The following is a 25,391-nucleotide window of genomic DNA, read 5'->3' as shown; positions in this document are numbered from 1 at the left end:
GTTCAGGCGTGGAGTCTGGAGATTCATATTCTAGCTGTTGAGTCTTTGACTGTCATGTGTATCCCATGAGCCTTTTTTTCCTTCAGTCTGATGGGGAGTCTTAAAGACCATTGTGATTTGTCAGAGGGTCACAGTTTTGGGAGACTCACAGCCTTGAAAATGAAATATCTTTGGGGAATTAAATCATCTCTCTCCGAATATAACACATTTGAAAATTATTGTCTATTCTGGGGATATAGCTCAGTGGTAGAGTGCTTGCTTAGCAGGCACAAGGCCCTGGGTTCCATTCTAAGTCCTGCAAAGATAGATAGATAGATAGATAGATAGATAGATAGATAGATAGATGATAGACACATAAAAGTTGTTATTAGAATATGACAGATTGCAGTAAAGCACACTCTACCAGCCTCATTTTTACATAACTACCTCTTTAAAGGCCCTGTCTCCGGCTGGGGTTGTGGCTCAGTGGTAGAGAGCTTGCCTAGCACGTGCGAGGCCCTGGGTTCAATCCTCAGCACCACATAAAAATAAATAAATAAAATAAAGGTATTGTGTCCAACTACAATTGAAAAATAAATATTTTTTAAAAAATAAAATAAAGGCCCTGTCTCCAAATACAGCCATGTTCTAATATACTGGGGTTTAGGTTGTCAACATATGTTTTTGAAGGGGTTACAATTCAATCGATAACAGCCAGAGATGAATTTTTATATGTACCCAAGATGGAGGAAGAGAAGAAAGTAGGTGGGTCTGGGCTGTAGTAGCTTGCTCTTGGGAGACCTCACCGAAGATGGACAGGATGTCCAGTAAATGACCATCATGGGAATCAGTACAAGTTTTGGCAATGTAAATGCATAGCCATGACCTCACTTTGGTAAAAAAAAATTAATAATGCTGTTTATTATGAAAAGTGCAAAAAATGCAGAAAAAACAAAAAAAATGAAAACAAAAAAAAAAAATCACTCTAGGGCTGGGGATATAGCTTGGTGGTGGAATGCTTGGGTAGCATATGTGAGGCCTTAGGTTTGATTCCCAGCATTACAGGGGAAAAAAAAAAAAAAACCACTCTAAATCCCACTGCCAATAAATAGCCATCACTCATGCCACTCTGTCTCCTTAGACACAGATAGAAGGTGAGACCACTGTTTAGACTGAAGGTCAGAGAAATAGAAACAAAAGCAATTTACAGAAATGACCATACTGACTGTACATACTATTTAGCTGAAGTAAAAGGTGCTACATTCTTCTTCAAAGGGATTAAGAGAAGAAAAACAAATGGACATTGTATCAGTTTCCTATTGCTGCTGTAACAAATTACCAAACTTAGTGACTCAAAACAGCATAATTTTCCTATCACACCTTTCTAGAGGTTAGAAGGCTGATATGGGGGTAAGCAGGGTTATGTTCCCTTCTAACGGGTTTGAGAGAGAATCAGTCTCTTGGCCTTTTTCAGATTCAAGAGGTTCCCCCTTCCATTCCTTGGCTCATGACCCCTTCCCTCACCATCAAAGCTAGCAACTGCAGTTAAGCTTTTCTTACATTGCATCTCTTCTGCCCTTGAGAAATTGATGTGACTCCATTTTAAGAAATGAGTAAATAAGTTCTAAGCACATACCCACCCTGCTGAGTTGTTTGTCTGCAAATAACAGGAGAGATCTGTGATGCCAGGTGTCCCTGACTCAGTTAGGCTAGGTGAGGACCCATAGCAACCCCCTAGCAACCACCAATCAGCACGAGACAGGGAAAATACCTGGGATGCCAGATGACACCCCAGTAGTTTATGGTGGTTGATAACATGTTGGGAAACCATGTGGTTTAGCTCGTACACCCCTCGTGGCCTAAACCAATCAGTTCAAATGAATCCCCCTCTTGTACTAACCAATCACCCCTACCCAACTTGTTCCCTCCGTTGAATGTGCTAATCAATGTTAAGAGTTGTTGTTTGGGGGCTGGGGTTGTGGCTCAGAGGTAGAATGCTCGCCTAGCACATGTGAGGCCCTGGGTTCGATCCTCAGCACCACATAAAAATAAATAAATAAAATAAAGGTATTGTGTCCAACAACAACTAAAAAATAAATATTTTAAAAAAAGAGTTGTTGTTTGATTTTCCTGCGGTATGGAATGATTTGCTGTCTGATGTTGTGACGCATAGAGTATCCCCCCAAAACCTAAAAAATCTCACTGAACAAAGGACCGGGACTCACTCCCTGGGACCACTGCGTCAGAAACGGTTATGAGTCCAGGCTGGAGCTTGCAATAAAGACTCTTATGTGATTGCTACGGATTCGGCTCCTGGAGGTCTATTGGGGTCCCACGAATCTGGCATGACACCCTCTGCCTCTTTTACTTTGTGTGTGTGTGTGTATTTGTGTGTGTTGCTGGGGACTCAATCCAGGACCTGGAACATGCTAGGCAAGTATACTACCCCTGAGCTACATCCAGGCCCCCTTTTTCAAATTTTATTTTGAGCCAGGTTCTGGCTAAATTGCCCAGATTTGGCAACTTGCTATCCTCCTGCCTCAGTTGCTGGATTACAGGCATGTGCCACCATGCCTGGCCCTTTATTTTAAGGAATTCTGTGATTACATCAGACCCACTAGATGATCCAGCATAACCTTCCTATTTTAAGGTCAACTGATTATCAATTTAAATCCCCCTTGCCACAGAACATAACGTATTCACAGGTTCTGGGGTGGGGACATTGTTGTACCTAACACAGAGACTGCTAAACTCCCCTGAAAGTTTTTCTGACAACATCCTCTATGTTTAAACTTTCATAATTCTCTAAGTTGGGCTGGTGGTGTAACTCAGTGGTGAAGCACTTGCCTAATATGCACAGGCCCGAGTTCCAACCAGTGCTGGAAAAAAAAAATCAAAAAAACTTCATGATTCTCTAAGTTAAAAAAAAATGTTATGAAAAACATTTATCAGAAAAGATCCTTTTGTCTGAACCAGCAAGTGGAACAAGCTTGACCAATAATTAAGACAATAGATGAGCTCAAAAAAGAGGAGATAGGATTCAGGTTGGCAGGCACTGACATGGAAGACCAAGGTTCTATGACCAAGAGGCTTGTGGGATGTCTTTTGTGCTCATCATGGCTACCTTTTGCAATGCACCTGCACCTGCATCTATGTTGAGTGGAGGACACAGGGCACTTCAGAGAGGCTAGGTAAAACTTGCTCAAGGCCAAACAGCTAGTAAGTAACAGGGCTGATTCAACACCAAGCCCCCTGATCCTAGAGGCCAGGTTCTTGTTAGTTTGTTTGTTTGTGATGCAGTATTAGAGATCAAATCTACAAGTACCATACTACTCAGCTCCATTTCTAGTCTTTTTGTTTTTTTTATTTTGAAACAAGTTCTGACTAAGTTGCCAGGGCTGGCCTTGAATTTGCAATCCTCCTGCGTCAGCCTCTCAAGTAGCTGAGATTACAGGCATGCGCCAATGTGCCCCACTTAAAGGCCAGGTTCTTACCACCACCCCATGTTGACTCATGTTAGTAGTGAACTGTGGTCGAAAGACTGTTCTTCTTCCTGAGAAGGGAATGCTGGCCCACCTAGGTCCCAGCAAGACACACACACACACACACACACACACACACACACACACTCCTAACTCTTGGAATTGTGAATGTGACATTTCATGGTCAAAAAAACGCTGCAAGTTTAGGATCTGGACAGATTATCTGGCTGGGCACTAAATGTGATCATAAGCATTTTTTTTTTTTGGTGCTGGGGATATAACCCAGGGCCTACACAAGCACTCTACCACTGAGCCATACCCCAGACCCCAGATGAAAGCAGAAGGAGATTATACAGACAGAATATTGGAACACACACACACACACACACACACACACACACGGAGCTGATATGACCATAAAGGCAGAGATTGAAATAATAAGGCCACTAGCCAAGAAGAGCTGACAGCCACTGGAAACTGGAAGAGGCAGGGGACAGATTATACCCTAGAGCCCGTGGGAGTGCAGCCCTGCCAACGCCTTGCCTTTGGACTTCTGGCCTGTGGAACTAAGAGAGAATCTTTCTATGCTTTGGTGTGGCATCTGACACCAAGACAGAGACACAGTAGGTGTTCAACAAATAATTATAATAAATAATGTAAACATAATAATAATATAAAAGGAAGTTGTGCTCAGTGGCTACTCAGGAGACTAAGTTAGGAAGATCATTTGAGCCGAGGAGTTCAAAACTTGCCTAGACAGCGAGAACCTGTCTCAAAATAATAATAATAATAAAATAGTAAAGTAAGAAAGGCAAGCAGGAAGTGGGGAAGGCGTACAGAGAGACAAGGCCATCCACATAACTTTGGTTTTTTTCTTGTAGGAATGACGTAGAAACAAACCCTATGGCCTCAAGACTGGAAGAGCAAGGTTGATTCTGTACTCCACCTGTAGGTAGCAGTGAAACATTGGACAGGGGGAAGGGGGAAGGTCACTCTCTCCTAGGACTCCAAGGCAGATAAGGCGAGGAGCCTGAGTGACTACAATCAGGGTGTGAGCCCTGAAGCCAGCTCTAGCTCCCCTGGTAAATACACATTCCTCTTGTCTTTCTCTGCCACCTTCACACACACATCACACACACACACACACACACACACCACACACACACACACACACGCGCGCGCACACACTGTCACCTGACTTCATAGAGCTCCTAAAGCCCCAGGAATGTCAAATTTACCTTTATCTTCTGTCCTCTGTGAGCCCACATACCAATTTAGGGTTATGAAGTCAGCAGTGACCATCTTGTCTAATTCCTTCACTGACCAAATGGGGAAACTGAGACACAGAGAGGACCAGGGATCTGTTCAAGGGCACTTGGCATGAGCATGACAGCAGCAACAGAGCTGAGGCTGGAAACCACTATGTAAGGCCCAGAAATGACCCCCTGCTCTGCCCCAGAGTCCCTTGTACACACTCCGAGTGACCTCTTCCAGGACAACAAAAATGATCTTGATTCTCCAGGGAGGAAAAAACCCTTGTCCTTGATGGGTAGGGAGAAATGCAAGTCAAATTGCCTCTGAACCTTCACAGTCACTGTGATTTTAGTAGTGTCCCCTCCCAGGTATATATGCTGAGAAGCATCCAAGAATTCACATGTGAACATAGAGGTATCCACCCCTCAGTCTCTGACCTCAGAGGTGCCCCATCATCCTCTCTCTTTCTCTCTTTCCCCTATTTATTTATTTATACCAAGGATTGAACTCAGGAGTACTTTACCACTGACTTATATCCCCAGCCCTTGTTATTTTTTATTTTGAAACAGTTTTTTGCTAAATTTATGAGGGTCTTGCTAAGATGCTGAGGCTGGCCCTGAACTTGCAATCCTCCTGCTTCAGTTTCCTGTGTCTCTGGGATTATAAATGAGTGCCACCACACCCAGCTCATTCTCTCTTTGGCCACAGCTATGTCCATACCCCTAACACTGAAATCACAAGAGTGTCCATAACACACAACAGGACTGGTCCCACCTCAGTACTTTTTATCCCAGAAGTATCCCTACCCCAATCTGTGTGACATCAGGAGGGCCCATCCACAGTGTGTGATCTTAGGAGTAGCCACTGCCCAATGTGTTTAACATTATGAGTGTCCCAAACCCTCTTGGTATGACCCTAGGTGTGTCTACTCTTCAGTGTGGGTGGCCCTTGGACTGTGGGTGTATGTGACTCTAAGCCTGTCCATACTGCAGTCTAAGTGACTCCATGGATGTCCAATCCCCCATCTTTGTGACCCAGTTCTGTCTACCAGCACTCTGTGTGACTTCTCATTTTTCACTTCTTGGGCTGTCTGAGCCCAGGAGTGCCACCTCCCAGTCTATCTCAGATCAGGGATGCCCACGTTCCAATCTGACACATACCAGGGGTCTCTAATCTGTATGAAAGGGTGTCTATATTACCAACTCTTCAACACCTAGGGAGCCACACTTGGTATGTGTGCCCTAAAGAGCACCCACTAGTCAGTCTGGGTGACTCAGGAGGGTCTACTCTTCATTCTGTGACCCCAGATGAATTCTGTAATAAATCTGTCCCTGGGAATGTATATACCCCAATCACTGTGACCCCAAGACTGCCTACATCCCAGTTTGACTGTAAGAGTGGTTACACCTTAGAAGTCAACCCTAGAAATCTGCCTCTAGAAGCATCTGCATCCCATTCTGCATGACCCCAGAAGTGTGCATTCTCCAGTGTGTGTAATTCCAGGAGTGCCCACAACTCAGTGTATGTGACTTTTGGAAGGTCCAAAAGTAACCCAAGACTGTTCACACTGAGGTATATGCTACCTCATACCATGTTCACACTCTAGTCTGTTATCACATGTGCAAGTACACATCCCTACCTGTGTAACCTTGGAAGTATTCACACCTGCCTCTGTGCAACTCCATGGCTACCCACACCCCTGTCTAAAATGGTGTGTTGGGGTTTGGGATGTGGCTCAAGTGGTAGCATGCTTACCTGGCATGCGTGAGGCACTGGGTTCGATCCTCAGCACCACATAAAAATAAAATAAAGAGGGGCTGGGGTTGTGGCTCAGCAGTAGAGCACTCGCCTAGCACATGCAAGGCCCTGGGTTCAATCCTCAGCACCACATAAAAATAAATAAAGATATTGTGTCTAACTAAAAAAAATTTAAAAATTAAAAAATAAAGATATTGTGTCCACCTAAAAAAAACTAAAAAAAAAAAAAAACACTTTTTAAAAAATGGTGTGTCCACCCAACAGCCTTGTAATCCAAGAAGTATCTACCCGATTGCTCAGTGGTAGATTCCAAACCACTAGGTCCCTCATCACCACCACTTCCACACAACCTCTATGGGTGTGACCTCTGAGGGGCTGTTCATGCCTGAATTCAGTGGATCATTTTTTCCCTAGCTCTTTCCAACATTGTTACACGGTCTTCTATTCCTCTTTTTTCTCCTCAGTGGACCATTCCATTCCCATCTCCTCCTTCCCAACCATTTGCAAACACACACACATGCACATGCACACATACATGCCTGGGCTCAGAAACATGAACTTCCACCCTCCAAGGCTGACCTAACTATGACTACTGCTGAGTGCCCATTCTGCCAACAGCAGAGACCAACACCAAGTCCTTGATGTTGCTCCATTTGCCGGGATGATCAGTCAGCTCCCTTGTGGCAGGGTGATTCCATTGGACAGCTTCCACTGCAGAGGGGACAGTGTTTTGTTCTTACTGGAACAGATACTCTGGGTACAAATTGGCCCTCCCTGCATGCACTCCTCCTGTTGAAACTACCATCTGTGGACTTACAGTACCTCAGCCATTCCCATGCTGTTCCACATGGCATTGCTTATTATCAGGGAATTCACTCCACAGCAACTGAAGTGTGGCAATGGGCCCCTGCTCATGGAATTCACTGGTTTTACCATGATCCTAGTCATCCTAGAACAATTAGTCTGAAAGAACTATAGAATGGCCTTTAGAAGACTCAGTTACAGTGCCAGCTAGGATGCAATATCTTAAATGGCTGGGACAATGTTCCCCAGAAGGTTGTATATGCCCTGAATTAGTATCTAATATGTGATGCTGTTCTCTGATAGCCAGGATTTATGAGTCCAAGAATCAAGGGGTGGAAACGGAAGTGATACCACTTACCATTACCTCTAGTGACCCACTAAGTACAATGTTTGCTTCCTGTTGCTGCTACTTTATATTCTGCTGGCCCAGAGAGCTTAGTTCCAGTGGGAGGAATCCTGCCACCAAAGACACAACAATGGTCCCATTGAGCTGGAAGTTAAGACTGCCAGCAGATCACTTTGGGCTCCTCATGCCTCTGAGTCAGCAGGCAAGGAGTGGGTTACACAGTTGGTTGGGTTGACAGACCCATCCTGACCATCAAGGTGATCTGGACTGCTACTCCACAGTGGAGATGAGGAAAAGTATGTCCGGAACATAGGAGGTCTCTTGGGGCATCTCTTAATATTCTCGTGCCTGTGTCTAATGTTAATGGAAAACTATAACAACCCAATCTAGTCAGGACTATGAATGGCCCAGACTCTTTGGGGATGAAGATTTGAGTTGCCCTGACCAGGGAAAGAACTATAACCAGTTGAGGTGCCTGCTGGGGAAAAAAAGGAATGCAGACTGGGCTGGGTGCAGTGGCATACCTACCATCCCAGCCACTCAGGAGGCTGAGGCAGGAGGATCTCAAATTCAAGGCCAGCCTCCGCAACTTAGTGAGACCCTGTCTCAAAATAAAAAATAAAAAGTGTTGGTCTGGGGATGTAGCTCATTGGTAAAGCATTCCTGGGTACCAAAAAAAAAAAAAAGCAAAATAAAAATAAAAAGGACTGGGAATGTAGCTCAGTGGTAAAGAGCTCCTGGGTTCAATCCCCAGTACAAAAAAAAAATTAAAAAGAGAAGAAATACAGCCTGGGTAGTGGAAGGAGGTAGTTATGACTACCAGCTGTGACCACAAGACCAATTACAGAACTAAGGACTGTTAATGTCAGAAACATTTCCTCCTTATTTTTTCTGAATATGTTTGTGCATATATAGCAAATATCTTTTCTTCCTTTTTCATTGGTACCAGGGATTGAAATCAGGGGCACTCTACCACTGAGCCACATCCCCAGCCCCATTTTGTATTTTTTTAATTTAGAGACAGGGTCTCATTGAGTTGTTTAGCAGCTCCATTTTGCTGAGGCTGGCTTTGAACTCAGGATCCTCCTGCCTCGGCCTCCCGAACTGCTGGGATTACAGGCATGTGCCACCATGCCTAGCTGTCTTTTATTTCTTACCTCTATTATTCCCTTAGTGTGTAATGTAAGATAGGTTGACTTTAAGTCTTGTTAAGTTTACATTACAATATTTAAATTGTGGGATATTAAAGAACAGTAAATATCGCTCAAGGACTTCACCTCCTCTTCTGGGGAAGGACTTGTGCATTCTCAGTTGTATGCAGGATAGTTGGATCATGTTAGGTAAAATGATGATGACCTTTTTATTGCTTTCATTTGGAGATTAAATATGATTCAAGGAGAGGCATGTGAATGGCAAGTGGATAAGAGGTGAATTTTGATAGTTTGATGTTTCCACTTGACTGGGACACAGAGTTCCCTGATTAAACATTATTTCTGGGTGTGACTACCAGGCTGTTTCAGAAGGAGGTTAGCATTTGAATTGTGGACTGCAGATTGCTCTCCCATTGTAAGAAGGCCTCTTCCAATCCTTTGACAGTTTGAATAGAACAAAAGGTGGAGGGAGGGGGAATTTGTTTGCTGCTTGACTGCTTGAGCTGGGAAGTGTCTTCAGCCCTCAACAGGGAGCTATCCATCAGCCCTCTTGTTCTCAGAACTACACCACCAGCTCTTGTGGGCCCGCAGCTTGTCTGCAAAATGGCAGATTGTGGTACTTCTCAGCTCCCATAATTGTTAAGAGCCAATTCCTTATAATAAATCATATATTGGTTCTCTTTCTCCTATTGATTCTGTTCTCTGGAGAACCCTAATAATCCCCAGCAATTCCACTTGTACCTCTAACACTGAACACAAGTGCACATAGTCATGTACACAAACAGTGGGGGAAAACTGTGAAAGGCCAAAGATTTGTGCAACCTGAAGAGAAACATGAGTGGGAAAATCTGCTGAATGTCCATGTATAGCCCCTGATCATTGCAGAGTGAAATGAATGATGGGGGATAATGCTCTGCCATAGAGCACCCTCTTCATGTAATACAGAATAAACGGGACCTGAGTGTACCCATGGGACTGTGTGCCTTCTACAGGACACTATGTAAACGAGGAAAGGCCAGATAGGGGGTTGGTTGCTGTGACCACGTGTGCATGAGGGCACATACAAATGATATGTAGGGAAAGTATCTAAAAGTAAACACCAGAAATTGACCCCCAGTGGTTATTTTGGAGGAGTGGGGGCAGGGATGCCCTGCATAGTCAATGTACTGATGTGCTGTTCAAATCTTTTATACAAACCTGTATTTGCCTGTATTATTTGTGCAACTCTTTTTAAAGGAAAATCCTGTGCTTAATGTTCTCATATACAGAAGCTACAGCAAAATAAGGGGGAAAAAGGGAGGTTGGGTATCATAAAGACAGAAGGAATATCAGTGGAGTTAAAGGAGATTGAGGAGGGAGGAGAGACAGGAAATGGGAGGAAATGCTAAATGCATTAACAAAATTATGCTCTGTGCATGTATAAATTTACCACAGTGAATTCCACCTTTATATCTATAAAGCACCAATTAAAAATATATAAATGGGTGCAAGTAGACCGGTAGAGTAGAAGAAGGGGAACAGAGGGCAGGAGGAGAGGAGGGAAAGGGAAGCACTGGGACTGAAATGGATTAAATTAAACTCCATGCATGTATGATTATATCAAAATGAAACCAACAATTATGTACACATATAATGCACCAATAACAGAAAAAAAACAATACCCACAGTGTGAAACATTTGCGTTGGGTGGGGGGAGGATGTGTCTAGGAGGAAGAATCTCAAACTCACCTGTCCCAGGAACCAGACAGGTAACCTGTAAGAGCCAAGAGTGCTCAGCTCAGGGTGAGGAGAATGGCAATGGGCCAGGTGAATGTTCTCTGACTCTCAACAGTGAAGGGGGAAGGTGGGGTGAGGGCTGAGTATGGATGGTGGATGGGGAAGACCCCAGATTTCGTGCCCCAGTAGAATTCAGAAACATCACACTCTGGGGCACAAAACTCTGGCTTTTTGTTTGTTTGTTTGTTTTTGCAGTGCTAGGATGGAACTCAAGGTCTCGAGCATGCCAGGCAAGTACTCTACCACTGAGCTACATCCCCAACCCCAGAACTCTGAATAACTTAGAAATCTTCACTTAGAAGCTGGATTTGGTAGCTTGTGCCTGTCATACCAACTGCTTGGGAGGCTGACTTGAACCCAGAAGTTCAGGGCCAGTCTAGTCAACATAGAATAAGACCTGTCTAAAACAAAATAAAACAAAAACGAGAGAAAAGAAATCTTTTTAAAAATATTTTTTAGTTGTAGTTGGACACAATACCTTTGTTTTATTAATTTATTTTTATGTGGCACTGAGAATCAAACCCAGTGCCTCACATGTGCTAGGCAAGTGCTCTACCACTGAGCCACAACCCCAGCCCCTAGAAAAGAAATCTTGATTCAGACACATACCCAATATAGAGTGGCCATACCCTAACTCAGACAGCTCATAACTCCACATGCTGGACACTGGCTCACATACAGATCAGAAGTATAGCCCTCTGGAGACAGCAACCCTAAATAGACAAGAGGCCTCCCAGCTGGGAATACTGGCCTCCTCAACCCTCAAATCTTTTTTTTTTTTTTGGTAACAGAAATTAAACCCAGGGGTGCTTAACCACTGAGCCACATCCACAGCCTTTTTAAATTTTCATTTTGAGAGACGTTCTCGCTAAGTTGCTGAGGACCTCACTAAGTTGCTGAGGCGGGCCTTTGAACTTGAGATCCTCCTGTCTCAGCCTCCTGAGTCTCTGGGATTACAGGTGTGCACCCCCTGCCTGGCTCCCTCATCACTTTTGGATGAGTGGTTTTTCTGTGTTATTGAGAAGGAACCCCTTACACATACACCTGGGTTTTACTTTCAAGGCTTTAAAGTTTCTTGGTTTGTTTTTCCAGTGGTGGGGATGGAACCCAGGGCCTCATGAAGCCCATGTTCTACCACTGAGCTACATCCTCAACCTCTCAAGACCCTAAGTTTTATGTCAGAGTCTTTGTACATGCACCACCTACTTCTGTCCCAACCAACAGTCAGTCTTCAGTCTGCGCCCTCCCATTCTTGCCCCTTGATCTCTGGGCACTAAGCCAGCGGGTTGTCTTGGAGGTGCTAGGGCAGGAACACCTACCCTGCCATGCTGCGCTGTCTGCTCTCCAGGCTGCCAGTCAGGATGTCGAGCAGGACTTCAGAAAATCAGGTGAATATGGCGGGCCCTGGGGTCCTAGGGCATGGCTGTCGACACCCAGGCAGGCTGGGGCTCTCCCAGCCTGGGGCTGCTAATCTGCTTCTCTTCTTCTCTGTGGGCTCCCCTGTTGTGCCGTCCTCCATTTCCCTATGCTTCTCTCTTGCTTCCTTTTTCAAAGACAAGCAGAGGGCAGCAGAGGACCATGGAAAGGCCCTGCTCAAACCCACAGAGGATTCAAGTGACATGTCTGCAAGACAAACAGGCAGAGGTCTGGCTGCTCTGCCTGGGTGGTTCAGGGGGAGCCAGGTTAGTGTCAAGGACAGGTACAGAGACCCAAAGGTGACTCATGGAGTGTGTCCCTGAATCTGTCATGATAGAGCCCTATCAGGAAGGGCCAGGGAACAAAGCAATGACCTTGAGGTTTGCTAGAAGATTCCGAGACCTCTGATAGCCTAAAGGGGGCATTGAAAAAGACTTCAAGGAAGAGAAAAATCCTTTTCTGTGGAGAAGGCTAAAGGAAGGGGAATACTGTATTCTGGACACTTTGACTATATCTATTTATAGAGCTGTAGTGAGAAGTAAAACGGCTTCTAGATTTCTTTCTTCATTTTCAGTACTGGGAATTTAATCCAGAACCTCACACATGTAACACAAGTGCTTTGTCACTGAGCCACATCCCCATTCCCAAATTTTTTTTAAGTACTATGGATGGAACTCAGGGTCTCACACATATTAACACATATTACACAAGTGCTCTACCACAGAGCTGTATCTCTGCTCCTCTGTATAGTTTTTCTTTTCTTTTCTTTCTTTCTTTTTTTGTATTTGTAATTGAGCCCAGGGGAACTGGTACTGAGCTACATTCCCAGTCCTTTTTATTTTGAGAGAGGGTCTTGCTAAATTGCTGAGACTAGCCTCAAATTTGCCATCCTCCTGCCTCATCCTCTTGAGTTGGCTGGATTTAGAAGTGTGTGCTACCAGTCCTGGTCCATATTCTTTTTTAAAAAAAAATATTTTTTAATATATTTTAGTTGTAAATGGAGAAAATACCTTTATATATTTATCTTTATGTGGTGCTGAGGATTGAACTCAGAGTCTCACCCATGCTAGGTGAGTGATCTACCACTGAGCCACAGCCCCAGATCCCCATATTCTTTTTTTAATACTTTTTTTAGTTGCTGATAGGCCTTTATTTCATTTATTTACGTATATGTGGTGCTGAGAATCGAACCCAGTGCCTCACACATTCTAGGCAAGTGCTCTACCACTGAGCCACAACCCCAGCCCCTCATATTCTTTTTGATAAGTGCTTAAAACAGGGGTCAGCACACAGTAAACCTTATATGATCACTCTGTCTTGATTTTCCGTTTTTTCATTTATTCCTTTGTTTTGGTTATGTTTTTGGTTCTGAGGAGAGAACCCAGGGTCTGACACATGCTAGGCAAACTTTCTACTGAGCTATACCCTCAGTCCTCATCATCTTTTTATAAAATTAAGCTCTAGGCCTGGGGCTGTAGCTCAGAGACAGAACACTTGCCTAGCACATGTGAGGCACTGGGTTCAATCCTCAGCACTGCATTAAAATAAATTAATATACAAAAATATTGTGTCCATGTACAACTGAAAAGATTTCAAAAAAGAAGTTTGGTTCTTTGAAAAGATTAATGAGATATTAGCAATTTTTGTTTTCACTCCAGAAATTAAGAGAAACATGAATTATCCATATCAGGAAAGTATATGGGGCACTCTTAACAGATTCTACAGACACTGAAGGGTTAATAAGACTTTTTGAACATATAACTTTATTTTCAATGGAGTCCAAATGTCAGTCATTTACTTCTTGTGCTGCTTCTGTGTTCATTTGGATCCTCTGTATTTATGAAGAGAGCAGAACTCAGCAACTTTGCTAATGCCTCCTCCACTTACGAAATAGAACTACACAGGATGTTTTAGCTGGGGCTCAGTGAAATCAATTGTTTCGAATGTACTGGTTTGAATGGAATTAAACACGGTGGAATGGAAAACAATAAAATAGTGTCAAGTAGAATTTAATGGAACAGAATCGAATCCAATAGAACAGAATGGAAAGGAAGACAATGAAATGGAATAGAATAGAATATATCAGTCAAACTTTGTGTCAAGAACTGGAAATAGGGCTAGGGTGGTGGCTCAGTGGTAGAGCGTTTGCCTAGCATGTGCAAGGCACTGAGTTCAATTCTCAACACCACATATAAATAGATAGATAGATAAATAAATAAAGGTTTAGAAATGACTAAAAACTACTTAAAAAAAGAACTGGAGGGCCAGGGTTGTGGCTCAGTGGTAGAGCACTCACCTAGCATATGCCAGGCCCTGGGTTCTATCCTCAGCACCACATAAAAATAAATAAAATAAAGGTATTGTGTCCAACTACAACTAAAAAAATAAATATTTTTTTAAAAAGAACTGGAAATAATTGTTATAGTAGATATTCATTCATTGAAGAAATATTGAACTATTTGGGAAACAGCAGGAACATGATAGAAATTCCTACTCATATTCTAGGTAGGAAGACAGGTATTAGTATGTACAAAGGTTCTGAAGCTAAAGGTAGAAGGATGACCCTTATGAGGAACACGCAAAGATAGTGTGGCTTGGAGTTCAAAAGCCATGTATGGGGTTGGAGAAGTAGATCGGTATATAGCACTAGTTTAATATAAACAAGTTCCTAGGTTCCATCCCCAGCATGGGAAAAAAAAAGCAATGTATAAAACTATAGTTATGGTAATAAATGTGGATTATTTTTCTTTATTTCTTTTTTCGTGTGGTACCAGGGATTGAAACCAGGGCCTAGCATGCTTGGCAAATGCTCTACCACTGAGATACATTTCAGACCTTAAGTCTATTATTTTAAACACTGTACTACCTGTATTGCCAGACCATAGGCACATTATAATCCTACAGCAGATGTAATGTAAATTTAAAAAAAATACTAAAGAATGCAAGGCAAGAGAAGGATCTAGAAATAAGTGGAGAGGGAAGGAGGTGTGCCTGACCACTGGCTTTGTAAACACACATGCCCAGAAAGTTTTATCTCATCTGAGAGATATCCTTCTTGACCTGCCTTCTGTGATCATAGCTGCAGAGTGGATAAGGAGGTGACTAGGAAAAATTATCAATGGATGGCTTGTACTCAGTGTTGGACCTGTTTTGTGTGTTGTCAGTTCTTGGAAAAGAGAGGGATTCCAACTTGGGAAATACAAGGGAGGTTTGGCTTTAGTCTCCTCCCTTAATTTTCACTTATGTTCATCTGGAAGGAGAAAGAGAGAAAGAAAAGAGTGAAGGGGCTGGCGCTGTAGCTCAGTGGCAGGTGTTTACCTAGTGTGTGTGAAGCACTGGGTTCCATCTTTAGCACCACATACAAAATAAAACAAATAAAATAAAGACATGCTGTCCATCTATAACTACAAAAAAAAATTTAAGGGCTGGGGTTGTGGCTCAGTGGCAGAGCGCTTGCCTAGCATGTGTGAGGCACTGGGTTCGATCCTTAGCACCACATAAGAATGGGCATGACAGACACATAGAATCTTATGAATCCATGCATGTATCCATTAGACTCTACTGACATTTTCCTTTGGGATTCTCCCTTTGAAATGGGGGTGGAAGTAATGCAGGGGGTGGGGGGAAAGCAGAAAACACCAGAGTCTTCAGTGGCAATGTGGTTTCACCTGACATTTTTTTACCTTTTAGTCAAGGAGGGACAGCTCTCAGACCCCTTCCCGGTGTCTTATCCATAGACTTGACCACATCGTGATGACAGTGAAGAGCATCAAAGATACCACTATGTTCTATTCCAAGATCCTGGGCATGGAGGTCATCACTTTCAAGGTAACCATTTCCCCACACACCAAATTGCAGGTGGATTAAACTTTAATGATAACACCTTAACATACAACTTAAGGGCTGGGGGTATAGCTCAGAGGTAGAGTGCTTGCCTAGCATGTGCAAGGCCCTGGGTTCCATCCCCAGCACCACAAAAAGGTGGGTAAAATTTAGCTTAACTCCAAAAACAAAATCACAGGAAATTTGAAGCAAAGATAAAAAGACCAATGAATAGGGGGATTTCCAGAAAATGGAGGAAAAAAGAGGGGAGGATATTATCATGGAAATAATGCAAGAGTTATGTACAACTATAATGCACTGATTTTAAAAAAGTGGGAAAAATAATGTTCTGGCCTTGGCACATGCTTGTCATCCCAGCTGCTGGGGAGGCTGAGGCAGGAGAATTGCAAAGCCAGCCTCAGCAATTTAGGGAAGCTCTAAACAACTTAGCAAGACTCTGCCTCAAAAAAAAAATTAAGGGCTGGGGTTGTGGCTCAGTGGTAGAGCACTCGCCTTGCACATGCGTGACCCTGGGTTCAATCCTCAGCACCACATTAAAAATAAATAAATAAATAAAGGTACTAAAAAATTTAAAGTCTGGGGATATGGATCAGTGGTTAAGTACTTCTGTTACAAAAAAAAAAGAAAAAGAAAGAAAGAGAAAAGAATAAAAAAGGAAAGAAGAAAAGAAAAAAAGAACACAAGAGAACACTGCAGTCTTTATATACAAAGAGTTAAGTAAGTATCCAGCACATCAATACTTAGATACATTTGATAGAATTGTAGAACATCAAATTGTAAAAGGAGATCCTAAGAGCTTTCTAAGAGATTAAAAAGTAGTTCATCTAAAAAGAAAAAGAAACATTCAAATATCTAATTTTCTGAGTCCTACTGGAGACCAGAAGATAATAAAGGAAGGTCACCTTCAGGATTCTGGGAAAGGGACTGGAATTGTAGCTCATTAGAGGAGCACTTGCCTAGCACATGTGAGGTACTGGATTGGATCCTCAGCACCACATAAAACTAAATAAATAAAATAAAGGTACTGTGTCCATCTACAGCTTTAAAAAAATGTGAGGCTATTTGCTCCTATTAATTTTTTTTTCCTTAAAGATTCTGGGGACAAATTTTCAATCCTAGAATTCTATGTCCAGCAAAACTGTTAACCAAAGATAAGTGTAGAATAAAGCATTCTTAGACACAAAATGTCTCAAAAAATCTGCCCATTAGGAAACTGGGGCTCAGTGGTAGAGCTCATGCCTAGCACTCACAGGGTCCTGAGCTCCATCCTCAGCACTAAAAATCAAACAAAATGAGCAATTAAGTTGGGAATAAGGAAGACACAGAAATCAGGTTACCGTGGTTGCCAAGAGGAAGATTCCAGAAAGAATCTTAGAAAACCATCAGTCCTGTTCTAAACAGAACCAAGAAAGATCCCAAGAAGGAGAAATCCAGGGGAAAATAGAGGTTTCTAGAGATGAATACTATCCTGAGAATTTGTAAAAATTTCAAAAGTGGTAAATGCAGGGGCTGGGGTTGTGGCTCAGTGGTAGAGCACTTGCCTTGCACATGTGAGGCACTGCTTTGATCCCCAGCACCACATAAAAATACTAAATAAACAAAAATAAAGGTATTGTGCCCATCTACAATTAAAAATTATTTTTTTAAAAATGTGGTAGGACTAAGGTTGTGGCTCAGTGGTAGAGTGCTTGCCTGGCATGTGTGAGGTACTAGGTTCAATTCTCAACACCACATATAAATAAATGATCAAAGTAAAGGCCAATTTAAAAAAAAAATAAAGAAATCTCTTTTTTAAAAAGTGGCAAATGCAGAGAAAGGAAAACATAAGTGTCCTGCCAAGATGTTCCTTCAGCAGATGAATGGATAAACTGAGGTATGTCCAGATAATGAAATATCATACAGTTATAAAGAGAAACGAAGCTGGGCAATGTGGTGCACTTCTGTTATCCCAGTACCTCAAGAGGGTATGGCAGGAGGATCACAAGTTCAAGGCCAGCCTCATCAATTGAGTGAGACCCTGTCTCAAAATAATAGATAGATAGATAGATAAAAAGGGGCTTGCAATGTAGCTCAGTGGTAGAGGGCTCACCTAACATGTGTAAGGACTTGGGTTCAATCTTAAATACCACAAAAATTACATCTATATCTATATATCATGCTGGGCTGGGGATGTAGCTCCATGGTATGGTGCTCAACTAGCAAACTGAAGACTCTGGGTTTATTTGCTGGTACCACACAGAAACAAAATCATGCTGAATAAATAAATGAAGGGGCTGGGGTTGTGGCTCAGTGGTAGAGTGCTCGCCTCGCATGTAAGAGACCCTGGGTTTGATCCTCAGCACCACATAAAAATAAATAAACAAAATAGAGATATTATGTCCATATATAACTAAAAAAAATTTTTAAAATTAAGAAACAGAAGAAGGTCTCACCTCATGGAACCATTTATAATACCCACACAAAATAATAATACACTTTTATTTTGTGACATTGGGAATTGAACCTAAGGCCTTACATATGCCAGGCAAAGCATTTGATCACTGAGCCACATCCCAGCCCAACAATAATGTACTTTTTTTCGGGGAGGAGGTACTGGGGATTGAACTCAGGCACACTTGACCACTGAGCCACATCCTAGCCCTATTTTGTATTTTAATTAGAGACAGGGTCTCACTGAGTTGCTCAGCACCTCACTGCTGCTGAGGCTGGCTTTGAACTCATAATCCTCCTGCCTCAGACTCCTGAGCCGCTGGGATTACAGGTGTGCACCACTGTGCCCAGCCAGTAATGCACTTTTTACAATAACTTATGAAAATCAAAGGATGCATACCAAATACATTTATAATGGTTGCCTAAAGTAGGGACAGGAATAGAGAATAGAGAAAAATGCATTAAGGAAATGACATGGGCTTTGCAAGGACCAGCGATGACAATAGTATATATAATGCCTCAACTCCCTATACTCAAGACACATTAGAGTGAAATTTCAGAACATCTAGGGCCAATAAAAATTCTACAAGCTGCAGGAGTGGAAGGTGACAAAAAAATGAAAAACGGAATAACATCAGACTTCTTATCAGCAACACCAGATTCAGGGAAGAAAATGAAGCAACATATTTAAAAGGCTATGGGGGAAAAAAAACCCTCAACTTAGAATTGCATACTGGAACAAATTATCATTCAATGGTAAAAGTGAAATAAATTCATTTTCTGGTAGAATGTATGTGGTATCAAACATGATGATAAAAAAGGAAGAGAAATGGCAGATGCTGAGAGGTACAAGAGAGGATGGAGACATGAAGAAGACTACAGGGTGATGTGGGTTATCTATCAAAAAATAAACATATTTCTTAGCACTACAAAAAATAATACCAAAAATATTCAACTGGGTTATTTAAAAATTATAAAGGAGGGCTGGTGTTGTGGCTCCATGGTAGAGCACTTGCCTAGCATGTGTGAGGCATTGAGTTCCATCCTCAGTGCCACATGACAATAAATAAATAAAATAAAGACATTGTGTCCATCCACAATTAAAATTTTTTCAAAAAATATAAAGAACCAAAAGAAGAATTAAACATGATGATAGAATTCTGTTGGGAGGGATAGTAATGTGTATGAACTAAATTCTCATTTATCATAGCAGAGAGATGATAAAAACTATCTAAAGTCACTAAATCGAGAAATAGTAGTGCTCCCAGCAGCTTGGAAGGCTGAAGCAGGAGGATCACAAGTTTAAAGCCAGTCTCTGCATATTAGGCAAGGCCCTAAGCAACTTACTTAGCAAGATCCTGTCTCAAAATACAAAAATAAAAAGTAAAATAAAGCAAAAGGTCTGGGGCTACATCTCAGTGGTTAAGTGCTTCTAAGTATGATCCCTGATACCAAAAAAAAAAAAAAAAAAAACAAATAAAAATAAAAATAAAAAGTAGTTCATCAGGGATTGTGTTTGGAGGTGTATGGGAGAAAACTCAACTAATTTAGGGTTACATTAGAAAGTTTTCTTTTTCTTTCATTGAACAAGCAGTCAGGAGTAGGCAGTCAGAACTCAGTGGTTGGGAAGGAGGAAATGAATGGGCACAAAAGTGCCAGCTCAATGGGGCAGAAAGGATCTCAGAAGCCCCACCCACAGCCATCTCATGGCCCAGTCCAGCTAACATGGCCTCCCTTACATGATGACCCCTTCAGCAAAGAATGCTGGGAAATGCAGGGGGTTTTTTTGTTTGTTAGTTTTAAAGCCCAGTACACAGTAACTCCATCAGAATTTGGATTTTGTTGTAAGAAAAAAAAAAGGAGAACTTGGGAGGTTGGATCCCTGAGAAGGATCACTTGAGCCCCAGGAATTCAGGGCCAGCCTGGACAACAGAATGAGATCCTGACTCTTCCTTAAAAAAAGAAAAGTCTGCCTTTAATCCTAGCTACTTGGAAGGCTGAGGAGGAGGATGATTGCAAGTTTGAGTCCAGCCTGGGAAACTGAATGAGATCCTGTCTCAGAAAGAAGAAGGGCTGGTGCCAAGTGTGGTGGCTCAAACTTTTCTAATCCCAGAGACTCAGAGGCTAAGGCAGGAGGATCACAAGTTTGAGGCCAGCCTCAGCAATTTAGGGAGACCCTCAGTAACTTCATGAGACCCTATCTCAAAATAAAAAAAAATAGAAAGGGTTGGGGGTGTAGGTCAGTGGTACAACTCTTTCCTAGCATATGCCAGGCTCTGGATTCAATACCCAATACAGAAAAAAAAGATGGGAATGTATACTGAGTAGGCAAACTGCTGTTTCTGCCATGGGTAGTGTTAGCACAAAGAGTCCGGACCGGAGACAAGCTTCATGGATCATTTCAGCTTTTTATTCAGGAAAGGGACTACACCTATGGGAATGTACTCACTTTCCTGGTGGAAAATGAGCCATTAACAAAGGAGGGGACTGGGCTTATACAGGTTGTGGGTAATTTAGTGAGCATGTCAGTTTGGGCACTCAGAAATTTGAGTTTTTGGGTTGGGAGTCAGTGGCCAGCACCTGGAAAGGAGTTATCTTGGAAGAGATTAGTGTTTTCTTTTTTTTCCCTTTTTAATATTTTTTTTTAGTTATACATGGACACAGTATCTTTATTTTGTTTGTTTACTTTTATGTGGTGCTGAGGATCCAACTCAGTGCCTCACATGTGCGAGGTAAGCACTCTGCCACTGAGCCACAACCCCAGCTGGAGATTAGTGTTTTCTAGAGATTATCATTCTAGGTTTGATGAAACACTTTCTCCTCACCTGTGGCCAGCATCTGAAAAGGATTTAACTTGAAAGAGATGAAAGCTATCCATGTATGGTTTTCTTTTTCATTCCCTTTTCCCAGGTCTCACTATTTTGGGTTTTTTCGGGTGGTATAAACATATTGTTTAGAGATAGGGAAATAATTTCAGGAAGAAACAAACACATAAAATGTGCACACATATTAGAAGTAGTTGCCTCTAAGACTGAGGTGGTGTAAGGGGATGTTGTTTAGTTAGCCTTGATTTACTTTAAAAAAAAAAAAAAACTTCCTTGGGGTGGGGGTCAGACTTTAGCTCCCACTCATCTCTTTCTTTCATTCTTTTTTCCTTTTCTTTCTTGGTGCTGGGGATTGAACCCCCCACATGCTAGGCAAGGGCTCTATAACGGAACTATATCTCCAGTCCTTTATTTTTTATATTTTATTTTGAGGCAGAGTCTCACTAAGACTGAATCTGGCCTCAAACCTGTGATCCTCCTGCCTCAGCCTCCTGAGTGGCTGGGATTTCAGGTGTGCACCACCACACTGGGTTTGGAACTTTAGTTTTAGGTTGTTTTCTCTTCCTCAAATAGGGAGACCGAAAAGCATTGTGCTTTGGAGACCAAAAATTTAACCTCCATGAGGTGGGAAAGGAATTTGAACCCAAAGCTGCTCATCCTGTTCCAGGCTCCCTGGACTTATGTCTGATCACAGAGGTGCCTTTGGAGGAGATGATCCAGCATCTAAAGGTGAGTGGGACTTCATTCTTCTTGATAAAACCACTGCAGATGCCATAAAAATGGAAGCTTGACTCGGGGAGATCTTCAAACCTCTAACATGACCGGTTTCTACACAATCATCCACTCATTTTGATTGACATCATTGTTTCATGTAACCAGATGGATTTAAAAATGAAACTTCAGGGCTAGGGTTGTGGCTGATTGGTAGAGCACTTGCCTAGCATGCGTGAGGCACTGAATTCGATCCTCAGCACCACATAAAAATAAACAAATAAATAAAGGTATTGTGTCCATCTACAACTAAAAAAATATTTTTAAATGAAATTTCATATCACCATTNAATAAATAAATAAGTAAAGGTCTATCTACAACTAAAAAAATTAAATGTATATCTGAGTTATTTTACATAAACACATTTACATAAAAAGAAAACGTTCTACCAACTACATGAAAAATCCATTATATGTAGGCATAAAGGGAAAGTAATTGTAAAAGCCAACAGCTATAGGGCTGGGAGTGTGGCTCAGTGGCATGACACTTTCCTAGCCCTGAGTTCCATCCCCAGCACTGAGAGAGAGGGGGAGAGGGAGGGAGAGAGAGAGAGAGAGAGAGAGACAGACAGACAGACAGACACTCTTGCCTAGACTGCTAGACTGCCTAGGTATGAATTCTGGCTCTGTTACTTATTAGATCATACTAGATACTTTTTTTTCCTTTTTGTACTTGGGATTGAACCCAGGGGTAGGTACTTTACCACTGAACTATGCCTTTAGTCATTTTTATTTTATTTTACTTTTATTTTTATTTTGGGGAACTACCAGGGATTGAACTCAGGGGCAGTCGACTACTGAGCCATGTACCCAGTCCTATTTTGTATTTACAGACAGGGTCTCACTGAGTTGCTTAGTGCTTCACTTTTGATGAGGCTGGTTTTGAACTCTTGATTCTCCTGCCTCAGCCTTCTGAGCCACTGGGATTACAGGTGTGCATAACCATATCCAGCTAGTTTATTCTTATTTTGAGACAGGGTCTTGCTAAGTTGCCCAGGCTGGCCTTAAACTTTTGATCCCACTGCCTCAGCCTCTGGAGTTGCTCATATTACAGAATTGTGCCACCATGCCTGGCCATACTAGGTACCATTATTATTCCCATTTTCAGATGAGAAAACTTACATACAGGTCAATTAGTTGCTCTACCCAAGGCCATACAACTTAACAGGGTTAATGAATGAAGAATGGCAGAAAATGAGGTGAGAAAATACAGAGGTGTTCTATATGCTTCTAAGGTAGTATTAGGAATTGAATTTTAGTTTTTCACATTGACTATGACATATGAACTTTGTCTTCTCTTCCCACTTTAGGCTTGTGATGTCCCCATTGAGGAGGGGCCAGTTCCCAGAACAGGAGCAAAGGGGCCTATTATGTCTGTCTACTTCCGAGACCCAGACAGAAATCTAATTGAGGTGTCCAACTATGTCTCCTTGTGATTGATACTGGTCCTCAGCCATTTTGTTTCCCTCCATGTTACCTTCTCCCTTCCTTCCCAAAAATCCTTGCCCAGGCCCAGAGACCTTCATGGACTGAGGACTTCAGCAGTTCACACATCCTGTTGAGGGCATGTGAGACAGGTGTGGGACCAAACCTACATATCTGGATGATCTTCATTCAAGCTGTGCCAAAAAAAAAAAAAAAGGATAATCCCACCACAGTAGCTCATTGTTCTTTTTGTCTCACCACTTCACCTGGGGTTTGTCTAGGATATGAGTTTTCTAAACTCTTTAGAGGTCCATGACTGGTTAAGACATCTCTGAGGACCAAATGCAGGTCTTTTCCTTGGGATTCAAAACCTCTGACAGATTTCTACTTGTCTGTGATGCATCCTTCTTCCTCCTTATCTGACTTGCCTCATTCCTCTGACTTTTTTTTTCCCTTCACCCTATGGGCCTCACTGAACCTCCGGATCTATATAATTCCTATGAGATCTTCCAGGACCAGCCCAGATGATGCACCTTCTCCTGGAGAGACTTCTCTGGTCTCACTCTCAGGGCATCTAGCACTTTCTCCCTTATTGAGACTCAGCCGCTGACTGAGTATATGGGATAAGGTCAAGTTTCTTCTGTTTCGGTCCCCCCACCACTGCCACACCTTTTACTCATTTAGTCAACTAAAACACATATATTGAGCATCTATTGTGTGGTGGGTCCTGTCTTAGGCATTAGAGAGATGGTGTTGAACAAAAAGGATAAGTATATCTATGCTTGTGGTGCTGCCATTCAAGTGGGAGAGATAGAAAATCAGTAAAACTAAAAAAGGTGTTGGGGGCTGTAGATCTTTGGTAGAGCGCTTGCTTAGCATATGTGGGGCACAGGATGGGATTCTCAGCATCACATATAAATAAATAAATAATCAATAAAATAAAGGTCCACTGACATCTAAAAAAAAATTTTAATAAAGGGTGTTTGGAAGGGAGGAATAGAGAAAGGATGGTTAATGAGTATAGAGGTGCAGTTATATAAGAGGAACAACTTCTAAGTTTTTAAAAAATATTTTGTTATTTTAGTTGTAGTTGGAACAATGACTTTATTTTATTTATTTATTTTTATGTGGTGCTGAGGATCAAACCCAGCACCCCACACGTGTTTGGCAAGCACTCTACCACTAAGCCACAATCTCAGCCCCATCTTCTAAGTTTCTATAGCACAGTATGTTTGGCAACAATTAATTGAATTTTTTCAACTAGCTAATAGAGGGGATTTTGAATGTTCTCAACATATAGAAATTATCTACGTCTGGGGTAATAGGCATGTCAATTGCCCTGATCTGATCATTACACATTGTGTACATGTCTTGAAATGTCATACTGTATCTCATCAATATTATAATTATTCTGTTGATTTCTAAGAAATTATTAGTTAATTAATTAAAAAGAAAGAGAAAAATAACTAAGATATTAGATATGCTAGAGACCGATAAATACTTTGGAGAAAAAGAAAACATGGAGGTTAGCAGTATAGTTCAGTGGTAGAGTGAATGCTGAGCCCATACAAGGTCCTGGATTTCTTCTCCAGCACTAAAAGAAAACACAGAAAAGAGGGGATGCTGATAAACATTGCTGGAGAAATTTACAATGTTTAATGGGATTGTCCAGGAAAGCCTGACTGAAGAGACATTTGAACACAGACCTGAAGACTTGAGGGATAAACCACACAGCTACCCAGAGGAAGAATGCACCAAGCTGAATAGGCAGTACAAAGGCCCTGAGGCAGGAATGGATGTGGTGTGCATGTAAGGAACAGCTAGAGAGGGGCACAGTAGGAGGAGTGAGAGAGAAAGTTTGGGTAGGGCCTCGTGGACCAAGGTGAAGACTTTGGCTTTTATTCTGAGTGAGTGGAGCCACCGGAGGGTCCTGAGCAGAGGGAATTTATCTGATCCAGGTTTAACCGGCTCCTGCAGGCTACTATATGGAAACTAGACTGTCAGGGAAGGGCAGAAGCAGGGGTGCCAAGGAGGAGGAGGCCACCGCAGTGGTCCTTGTGAGCCATGAAGGTGGTGGCAGAGTAGGTGAAAAAAAAGGTGGTTAGACTCTGGCAATAATTTGAAAATAGGGA

General features: G+C 42.1%; 1 protein-coding gene across 1 annotated transcript; it reads left to right on the top strand.

Moving 5' to 3' along the window:
• The first annotated feature begins 11,801 nt into the window (after nt 1-11,801).
• On the top strand, nt 11,802-23,494 carry Glod5 (glyoxalase domain containing 5). Its single transcript, XM_015506503.2, has 4 exons — nt 11,802-11,938; nt 15,657-15,794; nt 21,638-21,793; nt 23,145-23,494. Exons 1-4 carry the CDS (start codon nt 11,876-11,878, stop codon nt 23,268-23,270), a joined length of 483 nt encoding a protein of 160 aa, XP_015361989.1. The 5' UTR covers nt 11,802-11,875; the 3' UTR covers nt 23,271-23,494.
• The last annotated feature ends 1,897 nt before the right edge of the window (nt 23,495-25,391 follow it).

The sequence above is a fragment of the Marmota marmota genome, unplaced genomic scaffold (genome assembly GCF_001458135.2).
Source record: "Marmota marmota marmota unplaced genomic scaffold, marMar, whole genome shotgun sequence".
NCBI classification, from domain to species: Eukaryota; Metazoa; Chordata; class Mammalia; order Rodentia; family Sciuridae; genus Marmota; species Marmota marmota.
Note: the sequence above shows the minus strand (reverse complement) of the source record. Positions and strands in the feature narration are given on the sequence as shown.